A 23,155-nucleotide genomic window follows, 5' to 3' on the forward strand; every position below is an offset into this window, starting at 1 on the left:
CCTTAGTCTAGCAGTAACAACAGTACTGCCAGAAATACTTATAACCTAGCCTTAGTCTAGCAGTAACAACAGTACTGCCAGAAATACTTATAACGTAGCCTTAGTCTAGCAGTAACAACAGTACTGCCAGAAATACTTATAACCTAGCCTTAGTCTAGCAGTAACAACAGTACTGCCAGAGATATTTATAACCTAGCCTTAGTCTAGCAGTAACAACAGTACTTCCAGAGATACTTATAACCTAGCCTTAGTCTAGCAGTAACAACAGTACTGCCAGAGATATTTATAACCTAGCCTTAGTCTAGCAGTAACAACAGTACCGCCAGAGATACTTATAACCTAGCCTTAATCTAGCAGTAACAACAGTACTGCCAGAGATATTTATAACCTAGCCTTAGTCTAGCAGTTACAACAGTACTGCCAGAGATATTTATAACCTAGCCTTAGTCTAGCAGTAACAACAGTACTGCCAGATACTTATAACCTAGCCTTAGTCTATCAATAACATCGTGCAATCTATTGACTTTGTTAGTTTTTTCATAGATATGTTTAACTTGACACATCATTATGATGGATAATGGATGTACTAGGTGCTGCGAGGTAGGATAACACCTCTTATCCTAACATTTATTTCCTCGTTGATTCTATACTAAAATTACACATGGGATTAATTTTATATAGTAATTATATTCTCTATTTTTACAAAAGATTGGGAGTGAACAAATGAACGACATATTTACGGGTTTAGGTTAGGTTAGGTGTGTCAGGAAACAGGACTAGTGTTTCCTGACGTGGGTCTTAGTCATGTGATGACCCACAGCTGGAGCTTTTGGTTATTTGACCGAGGCCTTCTGCTGGCTTACCGGTCCACCCCTTCCAAAATTATGGTCATAGCAATCAACTGAATTACTACATGGAGTACAATCACCTCTACACTGAAAAACAGTTTGGCTTCAGGGACCCACAGAGGAACCCAACACGCTATCAATATCATCTTCGATGCTAAGTACAGCCTGAGGAAACAGGGCAACATTGCACTAATTGTAACTAGGTGTGTACACAAAGCTTATGACAGCCTATGGCACGACGGACTTACACTGAAACTTGTCGATCTTCCTGACCACTACTGGACTTTTCTCAGGTTCACATACAACTTCTTATGGCAGAATCTTTCACAGCAACAGCTGGAGTACCACAAGGCTCGTGCCTTAGCCCGATACTCTTCAACATATATGTAAACGATCTCCCTCAACCCGAGTTCAACGACACTATCATCACCCAATTTGCTGATGGTGTTATCCATGTAGTGTCATCCACCCCATAACGGGAAAAAATAAGCATGTGAGGGTAATAAGAGATAATGAATGCGGAACTACGAATAACAAGAAATGAATCACGACCAACCCAGACAAAGCCCTCATCAGCACCATCGGATGTTTGGCAACAACTATAGAAGACAAGGGGAATATCTCCATCAGAGGTACACCTATTGCTATCAGAAACCCAAACAATGTCCTGGGATATGAGATCGACATATTACTCCACAACTCAAAAAAGGTGAACTCAGCCAAAGTCCGCCTCAGCAAACTATACAAGTTTAATCAAGCCTCTTCCCACATCAAAAAACACTTGTACAAGATGATTATAAGACCTATGCCTGAATATCCTTGTGTACCCATGCAATTAACAACTAAAACCAACATGCTACAGTTACAAAGAGTCCAGAATAGAGCACACCGCTTCATCACATTCACCAGGTGGAGAGACAGAATCAGGATGGAAGATCTACACATCCAACAAGACATAGATGCAATAAATATAAAGCTTGATAAACTAGATATACCAGACAGATATACCAGACAGAGAAAACTCTCCCCAACCCACAAATACTACCGACTACATCAACACACCTCCCCACAGAACCCAAATAATGACCCTCCAACAGAGAGTGCAACGACTTATCCATAAGGATAATTTCCAGAGACCAATGATCCTGAGTGACCTCCCAGAAGCAACAGATGAATGGGTACCACCAGAACCCTTTCATGTCCAGTAAGGATAAAATCACCCCAATTTATGGAGACTTTATTTGTAACAAATTAACATTTACATCTAACCATGTAACACCTGCAAACCTACTACGGCAGGACACCACCTCGGAAACAGTTCAGCCAACCAGTAACTCCAGGAAGCAGCCGACCTACATCAAGTGCACTGCAACCATCATCTCCAGCCTGCGCTCTGCAATCGGAAAAAAGGCAATTGCAAAAAAGTATACCCTTACTAACTCAGTGTCATGTTGTTATATAACTGGTATAACTGTGAAGCTGATGGGTAAAGTGTTATACCCCTATTCTATGAATTTCATGAATTCCTGCATAACACTAACACACCCACCCTTTTTCTATATTTCCATCCTTACTCATCCGTCTTCCTTCCCATCTTACCAAAGCTCTGGTCATAACTCGGTATTATGAGGCCACAGACTTGCGTATATATTACTAATAGACAGCAATACGTCTCTATTAAGAACACAACAAGACCTAAGGGGGATTACCAATAGACCCCTGGATGTCTTCAAGAAGGCGCTGGACAGGCACCTAAAGTCAGTACCTGACCAACCGGGCTGTGGTTCGTACATCAGTTTGCGTGCGGCCGGCAGTAACAGTCTGGTTGATCAGACCCTGATCCACCATGAGGCCTGGTCTCAGACCGAGCCGCGGAGGAGTTGACCCCCGAAACCCTCCCCAGGTAAACTCCAGGTAAACCTCTGGACGTTGGTGTACCACAAGGAAGCGTCCTTGGCCCCCCACTTTTCCTTTTGTACATCAACGACTTTCCAAATGTATCGCAACAACTTAGACCTGTTCTCTGTGCTGACGACACAACACTCGCCATATCCCACGCAAATCTTACCTCACTCAACACTACTGTTCACGAAGAGCTCGTAAAAATATTAACCTGGATGACTACCAATAAACTTACATTTAACAATGACAAACTTTCTATAGTATGTTTGGGATCAGAGTAAGTGATGTCCACCTAAACATTATGATTAACAATACTCTTATTGCTAAACATGAGGGAAAATTTCTGGGTCTGCACCTTGACAGCAACTTGAAATTCAACACCCATATCCAACACATAACAAAAAAAAAGGTGTCAAAAACAGTTGGCATCCTCTGAAAGGTACGTTATTATGTACCACAAACAGCACTACTTACACTGTACTGTTCACTGATCTACCTCACCTACGTTATTTGTGCCTGGGGATCCACAACAGCAATTTACGTAATGCCAATAATAACCCAGCAAAAAGCTGCAGTACAAATAATCACACAGTCCACTGCTAGACAACCCCATCCCCCTCCACTCTTCAAAAACTTAAACATTCTCACTATACAAAACATTCACTCTTACTACTGTGCATACTACATTTACACAACAATAAATTCTAATATTAATCCCGACCTGAAGAACTTTTTTTCTAGCTGCAACGAGACTCATAGACATAATACTAGACAAAAAAATTCTGTGACATGCCCCGTGTCCGGCTAAATCTTTTGAAAAATTCAGTGTACAGAAAAGGGCCCAAAATCTGGAACTCTGCCGGAAATCTCCAGAACCACTGTCTCAGCCAGCATTTTCAAAATTACCATTAAAATTACCTAACATATCCCATCAGCTAAATATATGAAAACTATATTTCCATATTCTCAGTGTCACGAACACATGTAAAACAATATAATTTTATTCTCAATATCTGTAATCTTCCCAATAATTAAAACATTGTGTCCCATTTATGTTAATATGCTAGAATTTTTACCTATAATAATAAACCCGTAATTCCTTAAATAATTAAACTTGATAAAAGCCGTATAGCATGTGCTAAAAGGACATTCAATTCTCTTGTATTCATTGTAGCTCCTAAATTTATAATTACACTCATCTAAGTAGCTTTATGTATAAAATTACTCAAATTGTTGTTACCTTAATCTTCTGTTAGTCTTAAGTTTGTCCGAAATGCTCTGCATATTAAGGTTTTTGTATGTACACCGAAATGTCATTCACTTTTGTACAAACATTATATCATGCTGAAATAAAGTATTATTATTATTATTATTATTATTATTATTATTATTATTATTTTACTTTAGAAACAAAAGGGACCTTACCCACAAAGTCCACAATATCGTCCAAACGTGGAAGAGCGTAAGCATCCGGTACAGTGACCTCATTCACCTTACGGTAGTCGGTACACATCCGGAATCCTCAATCAGGCTTTTTACAGGGATGCACGGTGAAGCCCAGCGCTGTATGACCCTCGTAGGTTTAGCTCTTTCTTTGGTTATAATAATATTTGCACAATGAAGCCCACGAGCCGGACGATTCCTCTACCAATCCATGTTCTAACAGAGATGATCTTCCTGCTGAAGTAGCTTCTGTTTTTCAAGATTATCTGTAAGGAGACAGTGTAATAGGCTTAGTAGTTCCTACGTCCACATCGTGATAACCCAGGTTCCACATTTTCCGAATAATCGAAAATATGTCGGGATAGGTTTGCAGAAGGGTAGTTTGTCTTACTACGTGGTCTTCAGCAAGTCCCGACGTTATTAAGACGAGAATCCTGGAGAATGGCTCAGTTAGGAAGCCTTATTTGAACCTCCGGACTTATGTTCATAAAACCAGGGTCGTCCACAAGGTCAGGGACAGTGAACGAAGTCATTACTGGGACCTCAGGTGATTCAAAGAATAGTTTAATCTAATTAATGTGGTAGACATTATCCGCATTGGGTTTATCTAACACGTAGTTTAAGTCAGAATTCTTTTTGATCACCTGCATCTGTCCTATAAACCTTACTTTTAATGTGCGACCAAGCAAAGGCTCCTGGACCAACACCTTGTCTCATGGGAGCTACAGAAGTTTTGTCATACCTCTGTTTCATGTTGTTTTGAGCAGACATTAGGTTGGCTTTATTCAGCTGACGTCCCACCTGCAGTCTTGATGTAGGATCGTAGGGAGTTTTGCAGGCGTCTTCTCCCAACCATCGTTCCTTGAGCACGTGCAGTGGACCTCTCACATTATGCCCAAAAATCAGCTCAAGAGGACTGAACTCTGTTGATTCCGGCACAGTTTTTCTCATTAACAACAGCGACAGCGGAAGTGATTCATCCCAGTTTGTAGGAAAATGCATGTAATATGTACGCATCATAATTTTTAAGGTTCGGTGAAACCTTTCCAAGGTGCTTTGGGACTGAGGATGATAGCTTCTCTGAATGCTTTTGCTGTGCCCTGGTCACCCTGGACAGATTGTGGAATGCCAAAGTGGGAAATATACCTAATGAGGGCTATAAGAATGGCTTTCGTATTTACACTGTGTATAGATAATGCCCTGCCTCAGAATACCTAGTAGTTTTATCAAGAATGGTAAACAGATATTGGTTACCTGATTTGGCCTTCGGTAAGGGTCCCACACAGTCGATGATTAGGCCGCAAATGGCTCTCCATCAGCGGGTATAGGGTGAAGTGGTGTGGGTTTAATGTGGTGTCCGGACTTACTCACTTGCTGACACTAAAAACAGGAATGGATGTAGTCCGCACCTCCCATCTTATACCTGGCCAATAAAAATACTGGCGGATCCTATATAGAGATTTGGTGAGACCTAAATGTCCTCTTAAGGACGAATTGTGAGTAATTTTCAAGCCCTAAGTTCTGAATTTCTTTGGTACTACCAATCTATCTGGTTTTTAAACCTTCCTCAGACAAAACTAACAAGTTAATTTTAATTATATATTTAACCGGGTGATTTGAGATGGATTCACCCTTGGCAGCTTTAAAGCACGTAAGTACCCCTGTCATCTAATAACATGCTCATTTTTCCACTATAATCTACCTTGTCCATAATTACTATCTCATTTGCTTTGACTGTTTCGTAAAGTGAAGTTCGGATCTCTCCTTAATTCATAATATAACTTAACAAATCTTTGAGGACAATTGTGTTGCAGAGGTCTGAGGACTTCACTTACGAAAGAGACACAGCAAATGCCATAGCAATTATGAACAAGGTAGATTATAGTAGAAAAATGAACATGTTATTAGACGACAGGGGTACTTACGTGCCCCTTAAGAGGGGATGCTAAAGAGGAGCCCTTTTTCTGTTCTTCTCGAAAGAACAGTCCCTTGGGTATGAAAACAGACACGTTTGGCAGTTCTGCGACTCTGGAATAGGAAGGCTTGATCAGGGATTTTTCACGTTTATTGTGGAGACGTTTCTCCAGACATTGGCTTCATCAACACAGTACGGAGGAAAAATGGTGGAGGATGTAAGTAGGGAGGTTGAGGTAATCAGTCCCTCAGCCTGGAGATAATGTGTTTAGTCTATTAGCCCTTTCATCAAGGCTGATAGACTGAACACATCATCTCCAGGCTGAGAGACTGATTGCCTCAAACCCACTCTTCACATTCACTACCGCTTCTTCTCTGTATTGGACTGATGAAGCCACTGTCTGGCGAAACGTTTCCACAATAAAGATACCCAAGTGTCTCATTCATCAATTTGTCGGTTTTTCTAGATCATTAGCATAATCTAGCATGTCTCTGTTTCTATGTCAACAATATAACCTTCATCTAGGCTTCAATGCGTAAACAAAAGTTTTCTTCCATTGCAGTTGGTGGTGGTTGTGGTGGTGTTCGCCATGTTGGGCCTGACTGTGAGCCTGCCCAGCCCCGAGTCTTCACCTGAGCCTCAGCTCCAAAGAGGCTTTGGAGGCAGTGGTTTTGGATTCCCTGGAGGAAACTTCAGACACCATGGCTTTGGGACTGCTTTCCCACTGAATCGCCATTTGCCTGTTGGTGGTGGGTTTGGTTCTATTGGTGGCACTGGGTTCCGTCCTGTTGGTGGTAGGTTTGGTTCTGTTAGTGGCACTGGATTCCGTTCTGTTGGTGGCACTGGTTTCCGTCCTGTTGGTGGTAGGTTTGGTTCTGTTGGTGGCACTGGGTTCCGTCCTGTTGGTGGTGGGTTCGGTTCTGTTGGTGGTGGATTCCGTCCTTCAGTTAGTGGTGGATTCCCCTCTCCTGTTGGTGGTGGATTCCGTTCTCCTGTTGGTGGTGGATTTCGTCCTTCAGTTAGTGGTGGATTCCCTTCCCTTGTTGGTAATGGATTCCGTTCCTCTGTTGGTGGTGGGTTTGGTTCCCCTGTGGGTAGTAGACTTCGTTTTGGTGTTAGTGGTGAGCGTAACCTTTTTACTAGCACTGGAAACCGCGGCTTTGTCGGTGCTGGGAGTGGTATCTTTAATGATAATATTGGTGATAACTCTAATTCCCGAGAGGATTCATTTGAGTTACTGTTTTCAGGCTAGCAGTGAACATAGCCCCAATCTATCTTTCTGTTTATTAAAGAACAAAAAGGCACAATACCGTGACTGCAACAACACAGAAGAAACCATAACATCGCCATAAGCTTATGTCCTATGTGCGGGTTATTTGTGTAATGTTTTTGTTTATTCACAGTTTATAAGGATAAGTTGGTAGAGGTGCAGCTGTTGGTGCTGAAAACAGAGTTCCTGTTGGTGTTAGGGTCGTGGTTGATCATATACATTCTCAACTGACTAATCAACAAAGACAAATATAGTTGTTCAGACCAGGTGCTCCTCTACGGTAGTCTAGATAGTAATTTACAAAGGTCACATGTTCTCGTATCCACATATAGTAATTTATTAAACGTTTGTAATAAAACTGAACCAACACTTGTAGTTTAATTATATCTTCGTATATGATGAATAGGTAACAAAATAATCCTTCATCCACGTTTCTGGAGCCGTAAGTGACGTAGGTTATGGTGAATATTGTGGCAGCTTCTTCTCGGGAAATAACTCGACATAAACCATCTCTCGGGGTGTCAAGATGACGCACAGTTGTCTGGCAACATGAGAAATATTGCCTGTTAAAATGCTTTTTTTTTTTATGCCACTGAATTTACAGGATATGAGGTGTTTATCTTACCTCATTTCAAAGGCCATCCCTAACACTTTTCTCTTCCCCGGGATGCACCCCACAGCAGACAACTAACACCCAGGTACCTATTTACTAATAGGTTAACAGTGGTAATAAGTGTAAGGACATTGTCCCGTTCCTGAAGTTCACACGACACTTTCCCCTCAAGGAAGGTTCCTTGATGTTGGTGAGGGGCTCTTGATTTAGGGAATTGGATCTGTGCTCCAGTTCCCCGAATTAAGCCTGAATGCCTTCCACATCCCCCCCCCCTAGGCGCTGTATAATCCTCCGGGTTTAGCGCTTCCCCTTTATAATAATAATAATAATAATAATAATAATAATAATAATAATAATAATAATAATAATAATACACGAAATTCCCTCACAAATGTCAGACACCGCGGAGTGTTCCACCACCTTGGTTTCCCAATACTGCTCATATCATCTATCTACAAAAACACCCATCACCTCAGTGTCTGCAGTACCTGCACCTCTATGAAGCCCCGGACATCACAGTGAACCTTTATACACGGAACGGTAATCGTCTGCCTCCGCTGCTGCTGTGCTCGTAAAACACAGACTGAAGGTCTATCTCTCAATAAAACCTCCTCCACTGCTGCCTGGACCCTCACCGCATCGTACCGCTCATTATGCAATCCCCTAATTAATGACTTCGAGCCCTCCATTTCATTCATCCGGTACACCCCCGTTGCCGCCCCTTCCCTATGATATTGACGCAATCTATCCTCATAATTCCTTAACCCATATTTCATGGTATTGAGCCTTCTAGCTTCCCCCACAAAAAATTACGAATCGCAGGTTTCGCCACCTCATCCCACCACCACACCAACCCCCCATCACACTCCCCATAATTATTTGCCTCCCAATATTCTTCAAAACCCACAACCGGTTCCTCGTCCATTAAAACCCTAATATTTAATTTCCAGTAACCCCTGTGCCTCATAGCCAAGGTATCCCGCCCCACCTCCGTGAGAACTGTCTGATGATCAGAAAAGGCAGCTGTCACGGTATGAACCGAACGTACCGTAATCGAGAAAGTAACATAAATTTTGTCTATTCGTGCCCCGTAATAATTCCCAGAGCCGGATTAAGGGTTGTGGGGACCCTGGGGCCCCGCATCTTGCTAGGTGAACAGGGGCAGCAGGTGTGAGTTGACTAATACTCAGGTACCTATTTACTGCTACTATTACTATTATTGTTACTATTACTACTGTTACTACTACTGTCACCGTTTCTGCTATTACCACTAGTACTATTGCTACTATTACCACTACTGCTGTAAAAACTACTTCAATTACTAACAGTACTACAACAACTACTACTACTCAATTTCTACTATAGCTTTACTGCTACTTCCACTACTGATACTACTACTGCTAGTACTACTACTACAACTGCTATTGCTCTTCTACTACCACCACTACTCATACTACTACTACTACTACTACTACTACATTCGCCACCTAGACAGCGGCTTGGGTGAACGTGCTGTTACAGCTCCTCCTGCATTTCCGAGTGGTTGTCCGTGAGCATAATGGCCACGGGATTGTCCGTGAGCATAATGGCCACGGGGTTGTCCGTGAGCATAATGGCCACGGGATTGAGGAAACGTGTTAACACAGTGGGGATTGAACTACTGAAGGAAGCTGTTACTACGGATGTAGCAGACGTACTACTTCCCAACATCGTTCAAGATACATATGGCACAGCGGACGAAGATCTCTAACGGCGTACCTGGAGTTTACCTGGAGAGAGTTTCAGGGGTCAACGCCCCCGCGGCCCGGTCTGTGACCAGGCCTCCTGGTGGATCAGCGCCTGATCAACCAGGCTGTTGCTGCTGGCTGCACGCAAACCAACGTACGAGCCACAGCCCGGCTGATCAGGAACTGACTTTAGGTGCTTGTCCAGTGCCAGCTTGAAGACTGCCAGGGGTCTGTTGGTAATCCCCCTTATGTGTGCTGGGAGGCAGTTGAACAGTCTCGGGCCCCTGACACTTATTGTATGGTCTCTTAACGTGCTAGTGACACCCCTGCTTTTCATTGGGGGGATGGTGCATCGTCTGCCAAGTCTTTTGCTTTCGTAGTGAGTGATTTTCCAAAACGATTGTTTATCAAGTTGTTATTGGCTCAAGTGTACGAAGCTGTCGTTGACAAATTTCAAGACGTCGTGATGGAGGTGCATGCAGATGTCAATGTGCGCCTGGTGGATGTGTCCAAACGATACACTTTGGTGAAATTACGTAATGTTCCGTTTGAGGCAACCGAAGATGACTTACAGTAAGTGTTCAATCGTTTTGGTAGGAAACATTAGGCGCAACCAGGTGTGTGGATGACTGGCGTGTATGCTGGTTTGCCTTAGGGGACGTACTCTCTCAAAATGTCTCTGGAGTACCCTGTACCATCTTATGTAGTCCTGCCAGATTTCGCAACGCAGCTAATGATATCCTATGCAGGACAAAGACGGACCTGTAGGATTTGCGAGGGCTATGGTCACATGGCTATGTAGTGTCCTCGTGTGATCAGAACGGACCTTGTAGAAAGACAGAGCGTCACGGCCATGGGGCATGGCCCACTGTCCTGACGTCAGTGAGGCGAAAGATACTGAGAAAGAGGAGAGTAATGTAGTGGCGGTTGCGGCTGACCTTGAGAGGGAAGCGACAGACGGACGCATTACAGTATCGAATGCTAAGGTTTAAGTACAGCCGGAGACCGAGGAAGCAGAGTTGGAAAAGGTATTAAGGGTGGTGGCCCGGTGGCCTGGTGGCTAAAGCTCCCGCTTCACACATGGAGGGCCCGGGTTCGATTCCCGGCGGGTGGAAACATTTCGACACGTTTCCTTACACCTGTTGTCCTGTTCACCTAGCAGCAAATAGGTACCTGGGTGTTAGTCGACTGGTGTGGGTCGCATCCTGGGGGACAAGATTAAGGACCCCAATGGAAATAAGTTAGACAGTCCTCGATGACGCACTGACTTTCTTGGGTTATCCTGGATGGCTAACCCTCCGGGGATTAAAAATCCGAACGAAATCTTATCTTATCTTATCTTGTCCTTCCCCATCGGACGGGGTGTCAATGGCACCTGAGGAGAGGAATGAGGCTCCAGTGTGTGTGGAGGCTTCTGTGAGGACAGTGGAACAGTCCCTTGCTCTTGTGAAGGATGCTGAGCCTGGGGGGTGATGGCTCAGTGTGGTGGTGGTGGATGTGCATCAGGTGGCTTCAAGTGAACAATGTGTGGTGGAGGACACGTAGGTATTAGTCAACTTACACTTGCTGCACCTGTTCACCTAGCAGTAAATAGATACCTAGGTATTAGTCAACTTACACCTGCTGCCCCTGTTCACCTAGCAATATATAGGGACCTGGGTATTAGTCAACTTACACTTGCTGTGCCTGTTCACCTAGCAGTAAATAGGTACCTAGGTATTAGTCAGCTTACACCTGCTGCCTTTGCTCACCTAGCAGTAAATAGGTACCTGGGTATTAGTCAACTTACACTTGCTGTACCTGTTCGCCTAGCAGTAAATAGGCACCTAGGTATTAGTCAATAGGTATTAGGAAATAAGTCAGTCTGACTTTTTTGGGTTATCCTACACATGTTGCTATGTATGATAATCTATGTAACTGTATTGTGTATACTTGAATAAACTTACTTACTTACCTGCTGCCCTTGCTCACCCAGCAGTAAATAGGTACCTGGGTGTTAGTCACCTGTTGTAGGTGATATTTCACTTAAGATTTTAAATTAATAAATAATACAGCCCGGTGTATTTTAGTTCTGAGAGGACAGGTAACCTACGCGGTGCTCACACCAAAATAATTCGAAAAATTCCGAAAACGAGTTTTGTTGACAGGAAAAATAGTTTAAGAATCTGGCAACATTGTGATGAAAATCCCATTGTAATACAATGTTACTAAAGCAAATTATAGTTATTTGAAACATGTTATCTTACGACGCGGAAAAAAAATCGTGGCCACGAGATGATTTTTTTTTTATGAATTTTTTGTCTACTTTTCTTTCTAATATACTAGGACGAAGGGAAGGAGCTCCGTAAGTAAGTTTATTCAGGTATACAGTTACATAGAATTATCATACATAGCAGCATATGTGTAGATCAGTAAGTAAGTAAGTTTATTCAGGTATACACAAATACAGTTACATAGAATTATCATACATAGCAGCATATGTGTAGAGAACCTAGGATAACCCAAAAAAGTCAGACAGAGTGACTTATTTCCTTTGGGGTCCTTTTACCTTATTATTATAATATAAAGGTTATATTATTTTCTTATTATTCTACAATGAAGATAACATCTTATTATTGTACTTAAAAGACTATCTACTACACGAGGGTATTAAGACTATCTACAATACGAGAGTCATTACTAGGAATAAGGTAAAATTTACACGTATGTTAGCTAAAAAATAGAAAATCATTCCCCCTTCCTTTCTGTAGCTACATTCATCAGACACCTTCTGGCACTCTTCTTGAACTGGTTCATGCTATGACTGGCTTTGACATGTGCGGGCAGTGTTCCATTCCTTTATTGCTGTACAATAAAAGGTGTTTGAAGCCTGGCCACTGACTGTGGGTCTACAAAGTTGTGCTCTCTCCCCCTAGTACTATGAATGCTTTGGTTCCCAACCTTGACAAAATTGACAGCAAGATATTCTGGACACTATTGGTGAGCAATTTTATAAACATGATTTAGCTTCAGTTGTTTTACTCTGTCTTCAACATTCAGCATATCCAACTGCTGTAATTCATCCTGGCCTACATGTTCTCTTGGTCCCAGCCCCAGGATGAATCTTACGATTTTGTTCTGGGTGATTTGCAGTCTATCTTTCAGTTTTTTTTTGCCAAGGCAGAGTACCAAGAAGAGCAAGCGTAATCCATATGGCATTGTCGTCAAGTACTCCCGCTATTATGACTAATAACCTTTATCTGATTATACCATTTATTCAATAATGATAGCAGACATAAAATAAATAAGATAAAAGCATAATAAAGACGGCCAAAATAATATTATGTGGTATATTATGACGAAGGTTTGTGGGCAGCGGCGTTCAATGATTTACGCATGTTACTGCCTGTGAAAATGGTTTTCTCTTACCTCTGGTCTTGTGTTAAAGAAAACGATGTTATATACAGGGGAAACAATAAGAAATCACTTATATTGCCTAGAAAGAACCACAAATCGAATGATTTTTTCGCTTTTTTTTTTTTTTATATATGAAGAGTTGAGCACTTTACCCCATATCTCGAAAGTAATATTTTGTCCTATTCTTCACACACCTCCATTATTAACGATTATATTGAAAAGATTGGCACAAACAATATACATGTATAAGTGTTTGAATATCCAGTGCTAAAACATTTGGGATATCTCAATTTTTTTTTTTTTTTTTTTTTTTGGGGGGGGGAGGGTAAAATGCAGATATTTTAGTGAATGTCAAAAGCATTCTAAATACATGTATACATATTTTTTAAGCATATACACATTTATGTAACAGAAGGAGAATTTATAATCATAACACTCACCAATTAGTCTGGAGATTACTGTATGTCATGTTCAAACCCCCCTGTCTAATATGAAAATACTGGCAAGAACTTCTAAACATAAACATAGACAGCTTATCTGAGGTTCCTGGAGATGTCCTGCCCATCTGCTTAATGCTCACATTATGCAGGACTGCAAATCCAACAATTTCGGCTCCTATCTGAGAGGTTTTAAGCCTAATATAACCCCTAGAGCGACGAAAATTATGCACATTACATTAACGTACTTGTATCACATTCAAAAACAATGGCGTCTCCTCTCCAGCTTGTCAGCGCAGGCGCAGAGCTTCCCTGTCGGTTCACTTCTTTTTTTATACACTTTAGAGCAATAGTAATGTATTAATCAGGTTTATTTACACAGCATAATTTTGGGAAATTATTTTCAAGTCATAATCATCATATAAACCCATATTAATAATTAATAGTTTCCTACTTTAGTCATGATTACGAACACTGATCCTGATATTAACCTGTTATTAAATGACTTACACGATCCTAAAGCTCTTGCTTCACACAGCGAGGGTCTACGTTCGATACCCAGCGAGGGTAGAAACATTGGGTGTGTTTACACCGGTTGTCTATGTTCACCCATCAGTAATATGGGTACCTGGGTGTTAGTGGACTGGTGTGGGTCGCATCCTGGGTGTTAGTGGACTGGTGTGGGTCGCATCCTGGGTGTTAGTGGACTGGTGTGGGTCACATCCTGGGTGTTAGTGGACTGGTGTGGGTCGCATCATGGGACAAAACTGACCTAATTTACAGGAAATTCTCAGCATAATAAGCAGCTATCTATATAGTAGTATGACACTGATGCCAACTATAGTCTGTATACTTTGTACATGTACTTGTAGGAATAACGATATTATTATTATTATTATTATATTGTCTTTATTACACTGCAAGTCAGGCCAGGACACTACTCAGTGCCAACAACAACATAAGCATTTTTTATTTTATTTGAAACATTATGTACAAATATACACAGGGAGTTGGGTATATTACAGTGGTACAGATATATATATATATATATATATATATATATATATATATATATATATATATATATATATATATATATATATATATAAAGGCATCAGTAATGGCTGTGTTCCAGTCCAGTGTGTAACACAATACATGATGGCACTAATACGACGCTAATACAGCCTACACCCTACTGCTAAATATACAGTGCTACACCATCACTGGTTTTCATAAGACAGGTTTTACACAATACAGCTTACAATACTAGTTCACCCCCCCCCCCCACTCGTACGTCCACTTTCATGTGTGTTTGTGTATGTGTGTGTGTGTGTGTGTGTGTGTGATTATGTGTGTGTGTATATGAATTTGTATGTGTGTGTGTGTGTGTGTGTGTGTGTGAGAGAGAGACTCAGCAATCAACATTTGCACCAATAACTCACTACAGTTGTGACCGGGTGTGGAAGTGTGAATTGCTCATTACTCTAAAATTTGTTCATGATTGCAGCCATGTATACACGTAAGTAACCATTCTTACAGTATTCATTACTTTTGTAACTTGTGAGTTCATTACCTTTGTAACTTGTGAGTTCATTACCTTGTACCTAGTTCAGCCATCACAACTTTGGGAGCCCGGTCCCTGGACCCATTACGTACCTCTGTAATCTGTAAATACCTTTGTAACTTGTCATGATTGTGACTAGACCTACCTGGAGTTCATTACCTTTGTAAATTGTGAGTTCATTACCTTTGTAAATTGTGAATTCATTACCTCTGTAACTTGCTCAGCTATCATAACTTTGAGGCCCAGTCCCTGGACCCATTATGTACCTCTGTAATCTTTTGACTACCGCCCACTGGATGGGTATGGGGTGCATAATAAACATATTAAACTGAACTTAACACAAAATCGAAAACATTAATGAAACATTGATCCAAGAACGTAACCTGGATACGTTTGTAATTTAATTTTTATACATTTATCACCACTGGCACTATATTAATACTATATACACAAGACATACATAACCATAGTTAACAAAAGTTTATATTTTCCATACTTAAACACGGTTAAAACCCCTAACAGTTAAATTAATATACACCTGCAGATGATAAACTATATCAATATTAATATTTTAACCACACATGTGAGGGGAGATATAACAATATTAAGGTACACGTTATAAACATACATGTGGCGATTTTCTGAGAAGTGGCTCCCAATGTGCAGCAAATTAACTAAAACTGTTAACACAGACATCCCGAGATATTAATTCAGTCACACCAGTGGTTCCTGCAAGAAAATTCGACGTGATTACGTTATGTAATACCTAACTGTACAAGGCAAGTCAACTTACTTGAATGAAGTAGAGCTACACTTCCATACTCTCAGTAATGACGAACTTGGGTGTTGTACATCCACCAAAATCTTCCAGCAAAAGTTCTCAACCCACGCTTCAGCAGAAAGATTGGCCAATGATGCTGACAGAAACGTAAATCCAGTTCGCTGGGGCTTGTCAGGATACTAGTAGGTATCCTCAGTGTTTGAGGAAGCTTCGTTGTTCTAGCAGCTCCTCTTTCCAAGTAAGTTCTGCCGGTTTTCTGGCTATTCGAGTGACACGTCCGGTCTCTAAGACTCGTGATCTGTAACTGATTAGCTGGTGTCTCTTAATTGATTTCGTTCGAATTTGAAGAGCTAACTAATACTACTATATTAGACCTAATCCTACCTATTTTAGGTCGTAAACTGTATTAATACTTAGTATAGTTATTTTCTACTTTGTGTAATTACGTCAATCTTCCTAGGACAAATATTAAGTAAAAATGTTATGTAAGCGTTTCGTGGAATATTTTGGTACCCCAAAATAATTTCCACAATATATATGTCGAACATACCTAAAACATGACAATACTGTTGGTGACATAACTGAATCACCAACACCTCTCCAACAGATAACAAACACGTAAATAATAACATTAAATACAATCATATTTCATTCACTCAACAGCAGATCAGCCCTAACACAATATGCCGAGGCACAGCAGAGATTACCTAGTGGAAGACAGGGTAAACTCAACCTATCCCTGAGAATCTCCAAAGTGGAAGGAATATATATACAGTACTACCTAGGCCAAGTGTTTACATTGCTGACCTTTAAGTAGAGGTCATGCCCTTACTTTATCACTGTTACATATATATTTCTTCAAATATACACATTCCTTATATTCGTCCCTATAATAATCCATGAATACACTCAACACACACACACAGAGACATGCCAGGAGCTGAGTATCGACCTCTGCCACGACAATTAGGTGAGTACACACTTTAATTGGAAACCCCATGACGGTTACATTTTCTGCAAACCAACTATCAACACTACAATGTTATACATCCCTCACATGTTCCACATACATGCTGAACCATCCCTCCCCGAAACTCCAATGCCTCGGAACCCCAACCAAACCCTGTTACCCAATTCTCCCCACCCCTGCAGGAACCCAGTACCCTCCAGGCATGGGCTCCACTACGGTCATAATGCTAACAATCTCCCAATACTAATATTCAAATAATCCATCGTGAAACGCTTCCCCAGTGTATTGCCATAGACTACTAGATACAGATACAGGTAAACACGAATGCAATCACGCTGCAAGTGGACGTCGCAGAGAGAGGACCAAGTTATATTTTGGGTTATCCTGAGTAATACATTGATCAGAGCCGAGAGGAAAACTTGCTTGCAGTTACTTCGAGCCCCATCCTTTCATGAGGGTAAGGCGGTGACTAGCTTGCTTGTTTTCCTCTCTCCACCCATCACCTCATCCTACCCCCATCCTGACCCCTCATTACCCAAACATTTACACTGGCCTAACCACGCGCACACTATTTACAATGCTATCCTTCTGCTTTTCCTGTCTTTTTTTCGGTAACTTCGCCTTTGCCGATTTAAAACAAGGCATTTTGACCATCCAGTAGCCCGTGTGGTTTTTTAAAATTTGGCCAATCTTTGCCTTGGTCCCCGTCCCCTTCACTGCTCGAGGGTAGGCTATCTTGGGGCTGACTTTCGTAAGTCAGCTGAAATAGGATGTTTAGGAATTACACAAATGAGTTTTTCTTTTTAACGCAAATCTTATGCGTCAGCTGTACCTTCCTAGGCATCATGACAAGAATAAGAGTAAGAATTCGTGTCACTGACAACCAGAAGTCTAAGAAGGAAATACATACTTGAATGTATTTGTACTAATTCCACTGTTGCACCAATTGATGTATTCCAAACTCACTCTGGTGCAGTACGTCTACTCTCCTCTGAAGAGGAGCTGCTCCAATTACTCAAGAAAGATGCTCCTGAAAAATTACATACTCTGGGTATCATCCCCATTCCACCTGATAGTTACCAGGTACAACGTACTGTATTTGTGGCAAGAATCAACAGCTTCATGAAAATCCTTGTGGTCCCAGACATTTGGAGCGTCCTGCACTCTACCACCCTTGTGATCCCAGATACTAGCGTCCTGCACTCTACCATCCTTGTGAAGCCAGACACTAGCGTCCTTCACTTTATTATCCTTGTGATCCCAAACACTAGGATCGTCCTACACAATTATCCTTGTAAAGCCAGACACTGGGATCGTCCTACACTCTACCATCCTTTTGATCCCAGACACTAGCGTCCTGCACTCTACGATCCTTTTGATCCCAGACACTAGCGTCCTGCACTCTACCATCCTTGTGATCCCAAATGCTAGTGTCCTGCACTCTACCATCCTTGTGATCCCAGACACTGGGATCATGGGTTAACTCAGCACTGGAAAGAAGTTACTCCTAGAGTGAATTCAGCTGGTAAGATTATACAACAAATTTGAATAATAACTTTGGATGTATTTACAAATAACTCAAATAATTCGTAATGCAATTATTCACTCTTAACTAATCATACATTGCCATGCAATAAAAAAATCTGTCGTAGATATCCGGATCAAATACCTAATCAGGAATTCAATATGAGTCGTAATGAACGACTACCAGTGGATAGCAGAAGAATGGATGGGGATTCGAACCGTGGTCCTGAATAGTAGCAGATCCAGTGTGCTACCTTTGGGCTGCGAGACTTTCAATACTCAAGTGTCACGGCCAGTACTGCTGTGTCACGTGCTACGAAAGCTTCTGTGGCTGCTTTTAGGGACAGTTGGGTCACAGATGGTGGCCACTGAGGCAGACATGACACAAAAGTAATGTCTGAGAAGCTTTTCTTTTGCAAGCCTCGTAGCCCAGTGGTACAGCATTGGACCTGTTACTATTCAAGACCACAGTTAGAGTCCCCGACCATTTTTTTTTTTCTGTTTATTCACTTAATTATGAGACTAGCATTATTGACACTAGACATAATAGCCTATGAGCTATTTAGTAAATAATTTCTAAATAATTCGCATGAGATTACTCTTATCATTCACTTGTTTACAGCACAACCTACTACATTATGTTTGGTAGCAGAGCAGGAGATGCGGAAATTAACATTAAGATCGACAACACTCTAATTGCCAGGCATAATGAGGGCAAATTCCTAGGCCTATACCTCGACAACAACCTGAACTTCAGCACCCATATCCAACGCATAACCAAAAAAGTATCCAAAACGGTTGGGATCCTCTCCAAGATACGATACTACGTGCCGCAAACTGCCCTTCTCACACTATACCATTCACTTATTTATCCATACCTCACCTATGCTATCTGTGCTTGGGGTTCAACTGCAGCAACACACCTAAAGCCAATAATAACCCAACAAAAAGCCGCAGTAAGAATAATCACTAAATCCCATCCCTGGCAACCCCCCCCCCCACTCTTCATAGATCTAAACTTACTCCCTGTTCAGTACATCCACACTTACTACTGTGCAATCTACATCTACAGGACCTTAAATTCCAATATTAACCTTGACCTAAAACGCTTTCTTGATAGTTGTGACAGAACCCACAGGCACAACACCAGACACAAACATCTCTATGACATTCCCCGTGTCCGACTAAACCTTCACAAAAATTCAATGTATGTCAAAGGCCCTAAAATCTGGAACACCCTACCTGAAAATTCTAAAACTGCAGACACATTCATCACCTTCAAAACTACCATCAGAAAACATCTTATCTCCCTGATACACCCTGTCAACTAATAATACGAATACCACCTGGTGGTTCACACTTACACTCACTCACCCATTTGACCATAAACAGAAATATCAATCTCAATCTCAAAATAATGAATCTTAACTAGCCATAAGTTGGCCTGTGATACTCCAATACTGAAACTATGTATAGTGCCAAAACAAAAGCATTCACATTGCTAAACTCACAAACTAGTATTTAGTCACTTAGCCATAATACCAACTTATCTCATAATTTTGTAATATTTTAAACTTAAGATTTAATTTAAGTCTGCCCGAAATGCCTAGCCATGCTAGGTGTTCTAGTGGTACACTCTGTAATTATTATTTTACTACATGTAAACCACACAATAACCAAATTCTGTAAACTCAGCATTGTAATACTTATAGAGAATAAAGTTTGAATTTGAATTGAATTTGAACTGATAGATTAAATTCTACATATAATAATATTATGCTGGACGCCTCAACATAAACGAAATTTTGTTAATGAATAATGCCAAATAATTTACTTTAATTCACTTATATTCTTTAGTATCATAAGGCACACAAGAGTATTATTATTATTATTAATAGTAGTAGTAGTAATAATAGTAGTATTAGTATTAGTTATAGTAGTAGTAGTAGTAATAGTAGATACCTCGTTTAAATAACTAATATTACATTGGGGTTGATGATCCGTCATTCTGTCTTACCACTGAACGCACCCGCCTGGCGAGAGAGAGAGGGGTGGGTTGATTGCAATTTCCTGGACTGCAGGAAGGCCTTTGACACAGTTCCTCACAAGAGATTAGTGCAAAAGCTGGAGGATCAGGCTCATATAACAGGGAGGGCACCGCAGTGGATCAGGGAATACCTGACAGGGAGGCAACAACGAGTCATGGTACGTGAAGAGGTATCAAAGTGGGCGCCTGTGACGAGCGGGGTCCCACAGGGGTCAGTTCTAGGACCAGTGCTATTTTTGATATATGCGAACGACATGATGGAAGGAATAGACTCTGAAGTGTCCCTATTCGCAGATGATGTGAAGTTGATGAGAAGAATTAAATCGAATGAGGATGAGGCAGGACTGCAAAGAGACCTGGACAGGCTGGACACGTGGTCCAGAAACTGGCTTCTCGAATTCAACCCTGCCAAATGCAAAGCCATGAAGATTGGGGAGGGGCAAAGAAGACCGCAGACAGAGTATAGGCTAGGTGGACAAAGACTACAGACCTCACTCAGGGAGAAAGATCTTGGGGTGACCATAACACCGAGCACATCACCGGAGGCACACATCAACCAAATAACTGCTGCAGCATATGGGCGCCTGGCAAACCTGAGAATAGCGTTCCGATACCTTAATAAGGAATCGTTCAAGACACTGTACACTGTGTATGTTAGGCCCATACTGGAGTATGCAGCACCAGTCTGGAACCCACACCTGGTCAAGCACGTCAAGAAGTTAGAGAAAGTACAAAGGTTTGCAACAAGGCTAGTCCCAGAGCTCAGGGGAATGTCGTACGAGGAAAGGTTGAGGGAAATCGGACTGACGACACTGGAGGACAGAAGGGTCAGGGGAGACATGATAACGACATACAAAATACTGCGGGGAATAGACAAGGTGGACAGAGACAGGATGTTCCAGAGAGGGGACACAGAAACAAGGGGTCACAATTGGAAGCTGAAGACTCAGACGAGTCACAGGGACGTTAGGAAGTATTTCTTCAGTCATAGAGTCGTCAGGAAGTGGAATAGCCTAGCAAGTGAAGTAGTGGAGGCAGGAACCATACATAGTTTTAAGAAGAGGTATGACAAAGCTCAGGAAGCAGAGGGAGAGGACCTAGTAGCGATAAGTGAAGAGGCTTGGCTAGGAGCTGAGTCTCGACCCCTGCAACCACAATTAGATGAGTACAGAGTAATCCATCAGAGTATTATCAACTGATACAGCTTCTGTTAAGAGCATAAGAACATAAGAAAGAAGGAACACTGCAACAGGCCTACTGACCCATGCGGAGCAGGTCCATGTCTCCCCCCCCTCCGGATTAGCCCAATGACCCACCCAGTCTGGTCACCTCCACTCAAGGAAGGCGCACGGCACCAGACCCAGCAGCACAAGCTAGTCAGGTCCAACTCACACCTACCCACACCAACTCATGTATTTATCTAACCTATTTTTAAAACTACACAACGTTTTAGCCTCAATAACTGTACTCGGGAGTTTGTTCCACTCATCCACAACTCTATTACCAAACCAGTGCTTTCCTATATCCTTCCTGAATCTGAATTTTTCAAACTTGAAACCATTGCTGCGAGTCCTGTCTTGGCTGGAAATTTTCAGCACGCTATTTACATCCCCTTTATTTATTCCTGTAGCCTTTGTGCATCTTGTAGGTGCTAGGTCTATACTGCAACAACGGGGGTCAGTTGCACCAGCAACATCATCATTATGAAAGTAATCAAAACTTACCAGAACATAAACACTCCTTACCACTGCTCCACACTTGTTTCCACAGATTCTCCAAGTACACCAAATTTTTGCCTAGTAAGTTATACATTCTTTTAGAGCAATCAAAATCCTAGGAAAAAGCTTCATCAATGACTCTTCCCGTGGAAACGGAAATGAGTCATTTTTGACTTGTGCTTAATGACTGGTTACTCGACTCGTTTGATGTGAACGCAGCTGCATACACAGGTACTGGTCTCAGTAGTCTAACAGCAACGTATAATTCAAGATATAGTAATACATGAATAGGTCACCTGTTCTGTCACATAATGTAAGTTAGTAAGGTCCAGAAACTAGGTCAGGGGTAGTGTCCAAGCCAGGTGCAGTGACATCAGAACAGAAGTGGTCATTCCGTCAGCCTTCGATTATCTTGTGAGATGTTGAAACTGGGTCTTGAAGCAATCACAACCAACTCAAGGGTTTTGTGCCCAGGTATTGCATTATGTATCATACATAGTGGAGGCAGTTAATAACAGGGTTGTTGTTCTTGGCAAGCTGAAAAACCGCTAAATTTTCGTGTACATGTCAGACCTCGTATATTCATTTACTCTAGTAATTAAATTTCTACTTTTCTGGGGCGCATGTGTGACTGGGAACGGTCTTTCAACTTTGTATATATTCTGATGAATATATTTCTCTTGATATGTGTACACTGAGAGGAACAGTGCATGTACTCATGGAAGGGTGTATAACTCGGTTTGTACACATTTAAACTTTAATCCCAAATACTGGGATTAATGTATTCCTGACTTATTGCTGTCATGCGTCAATAGGCTTGAAGGTCGACTAACCACTTAACCTTGCAAGGTATTTCGTAAACATGATACGTATTAAAGGTGGTTCGTTTTTTTTTGCGACCATCAGTAGCACAATTACTTTTTTTTAAGGCAACAGAGTATAATTATGCTGTGAGTAGGTACTGTGTTTTCCATTTTCTTGCACACGTCTTGTAAGGAAT

General features: G+C 41.5%; 1 protein-coding gene and 1 long non-coding RNA gene across 4 annotated transcripts in view; one reads left to right on the plus strand and one right to left on the minus strand.

Annotated features, from left to right (window-relative positions):
• The window catches only part of LOC138855184 (uncharacterized), a 180,992-nt gene extending 164,874 nt beyond the window's left edge, over positions 1-16,118 (minus strand). For both annotated transcript variants that reach the window (XR_011394369.1, XR_011394368.1), the window contains exon 1: positions 15,909-16,118. This is a non-coding gene — a long non-coding RNA (uncharacterized lncRNA). The remainder of the gene's footprint in view (positions 1-15,908) is intronic.
• Positions 1-23,155, plus strand: part of LOC128704282 (uncharacterized) — a 52,638-nt gene that overhangs the window by 2,672 nt on the left and 26,811 nt on the right. Inside the window, exon 2 of one of the 2 annotated variants that reach the window (XM_070103018.1) lies at positions 6,671-7,747. The exons of the other annotated variant lie outside the window; for it this stretch is intronic. Coding sequence (XP_069959119.1) covers positions 6,671-7,360 — 690 coding nt within the window. The 3' untranslated portion in view covers positions 7,361-7,747. Of the gene's footprint in view, positions 1-6,670; positions 7,748-23,155 lie in introns of those variants that run through there. 2 annotated transcript variants of the gene reach the window in all.

This window comes from Cherax quadricarinatus, chromosome 84 (assembly GCF_038502225.1).
Source record: "Cherax quadricarinatus isolate ZL_2023a chromosome 84, ASM3850222v1, whole genome shotgun sequence".
NCBI classification, from domain to species: domain Eukaryota; kingdom Metazoa; phylum Arthropoda; class Malacostraca; order Decapoda; family Parastacidae; genus Cherax; species Cherax quadricarinatus.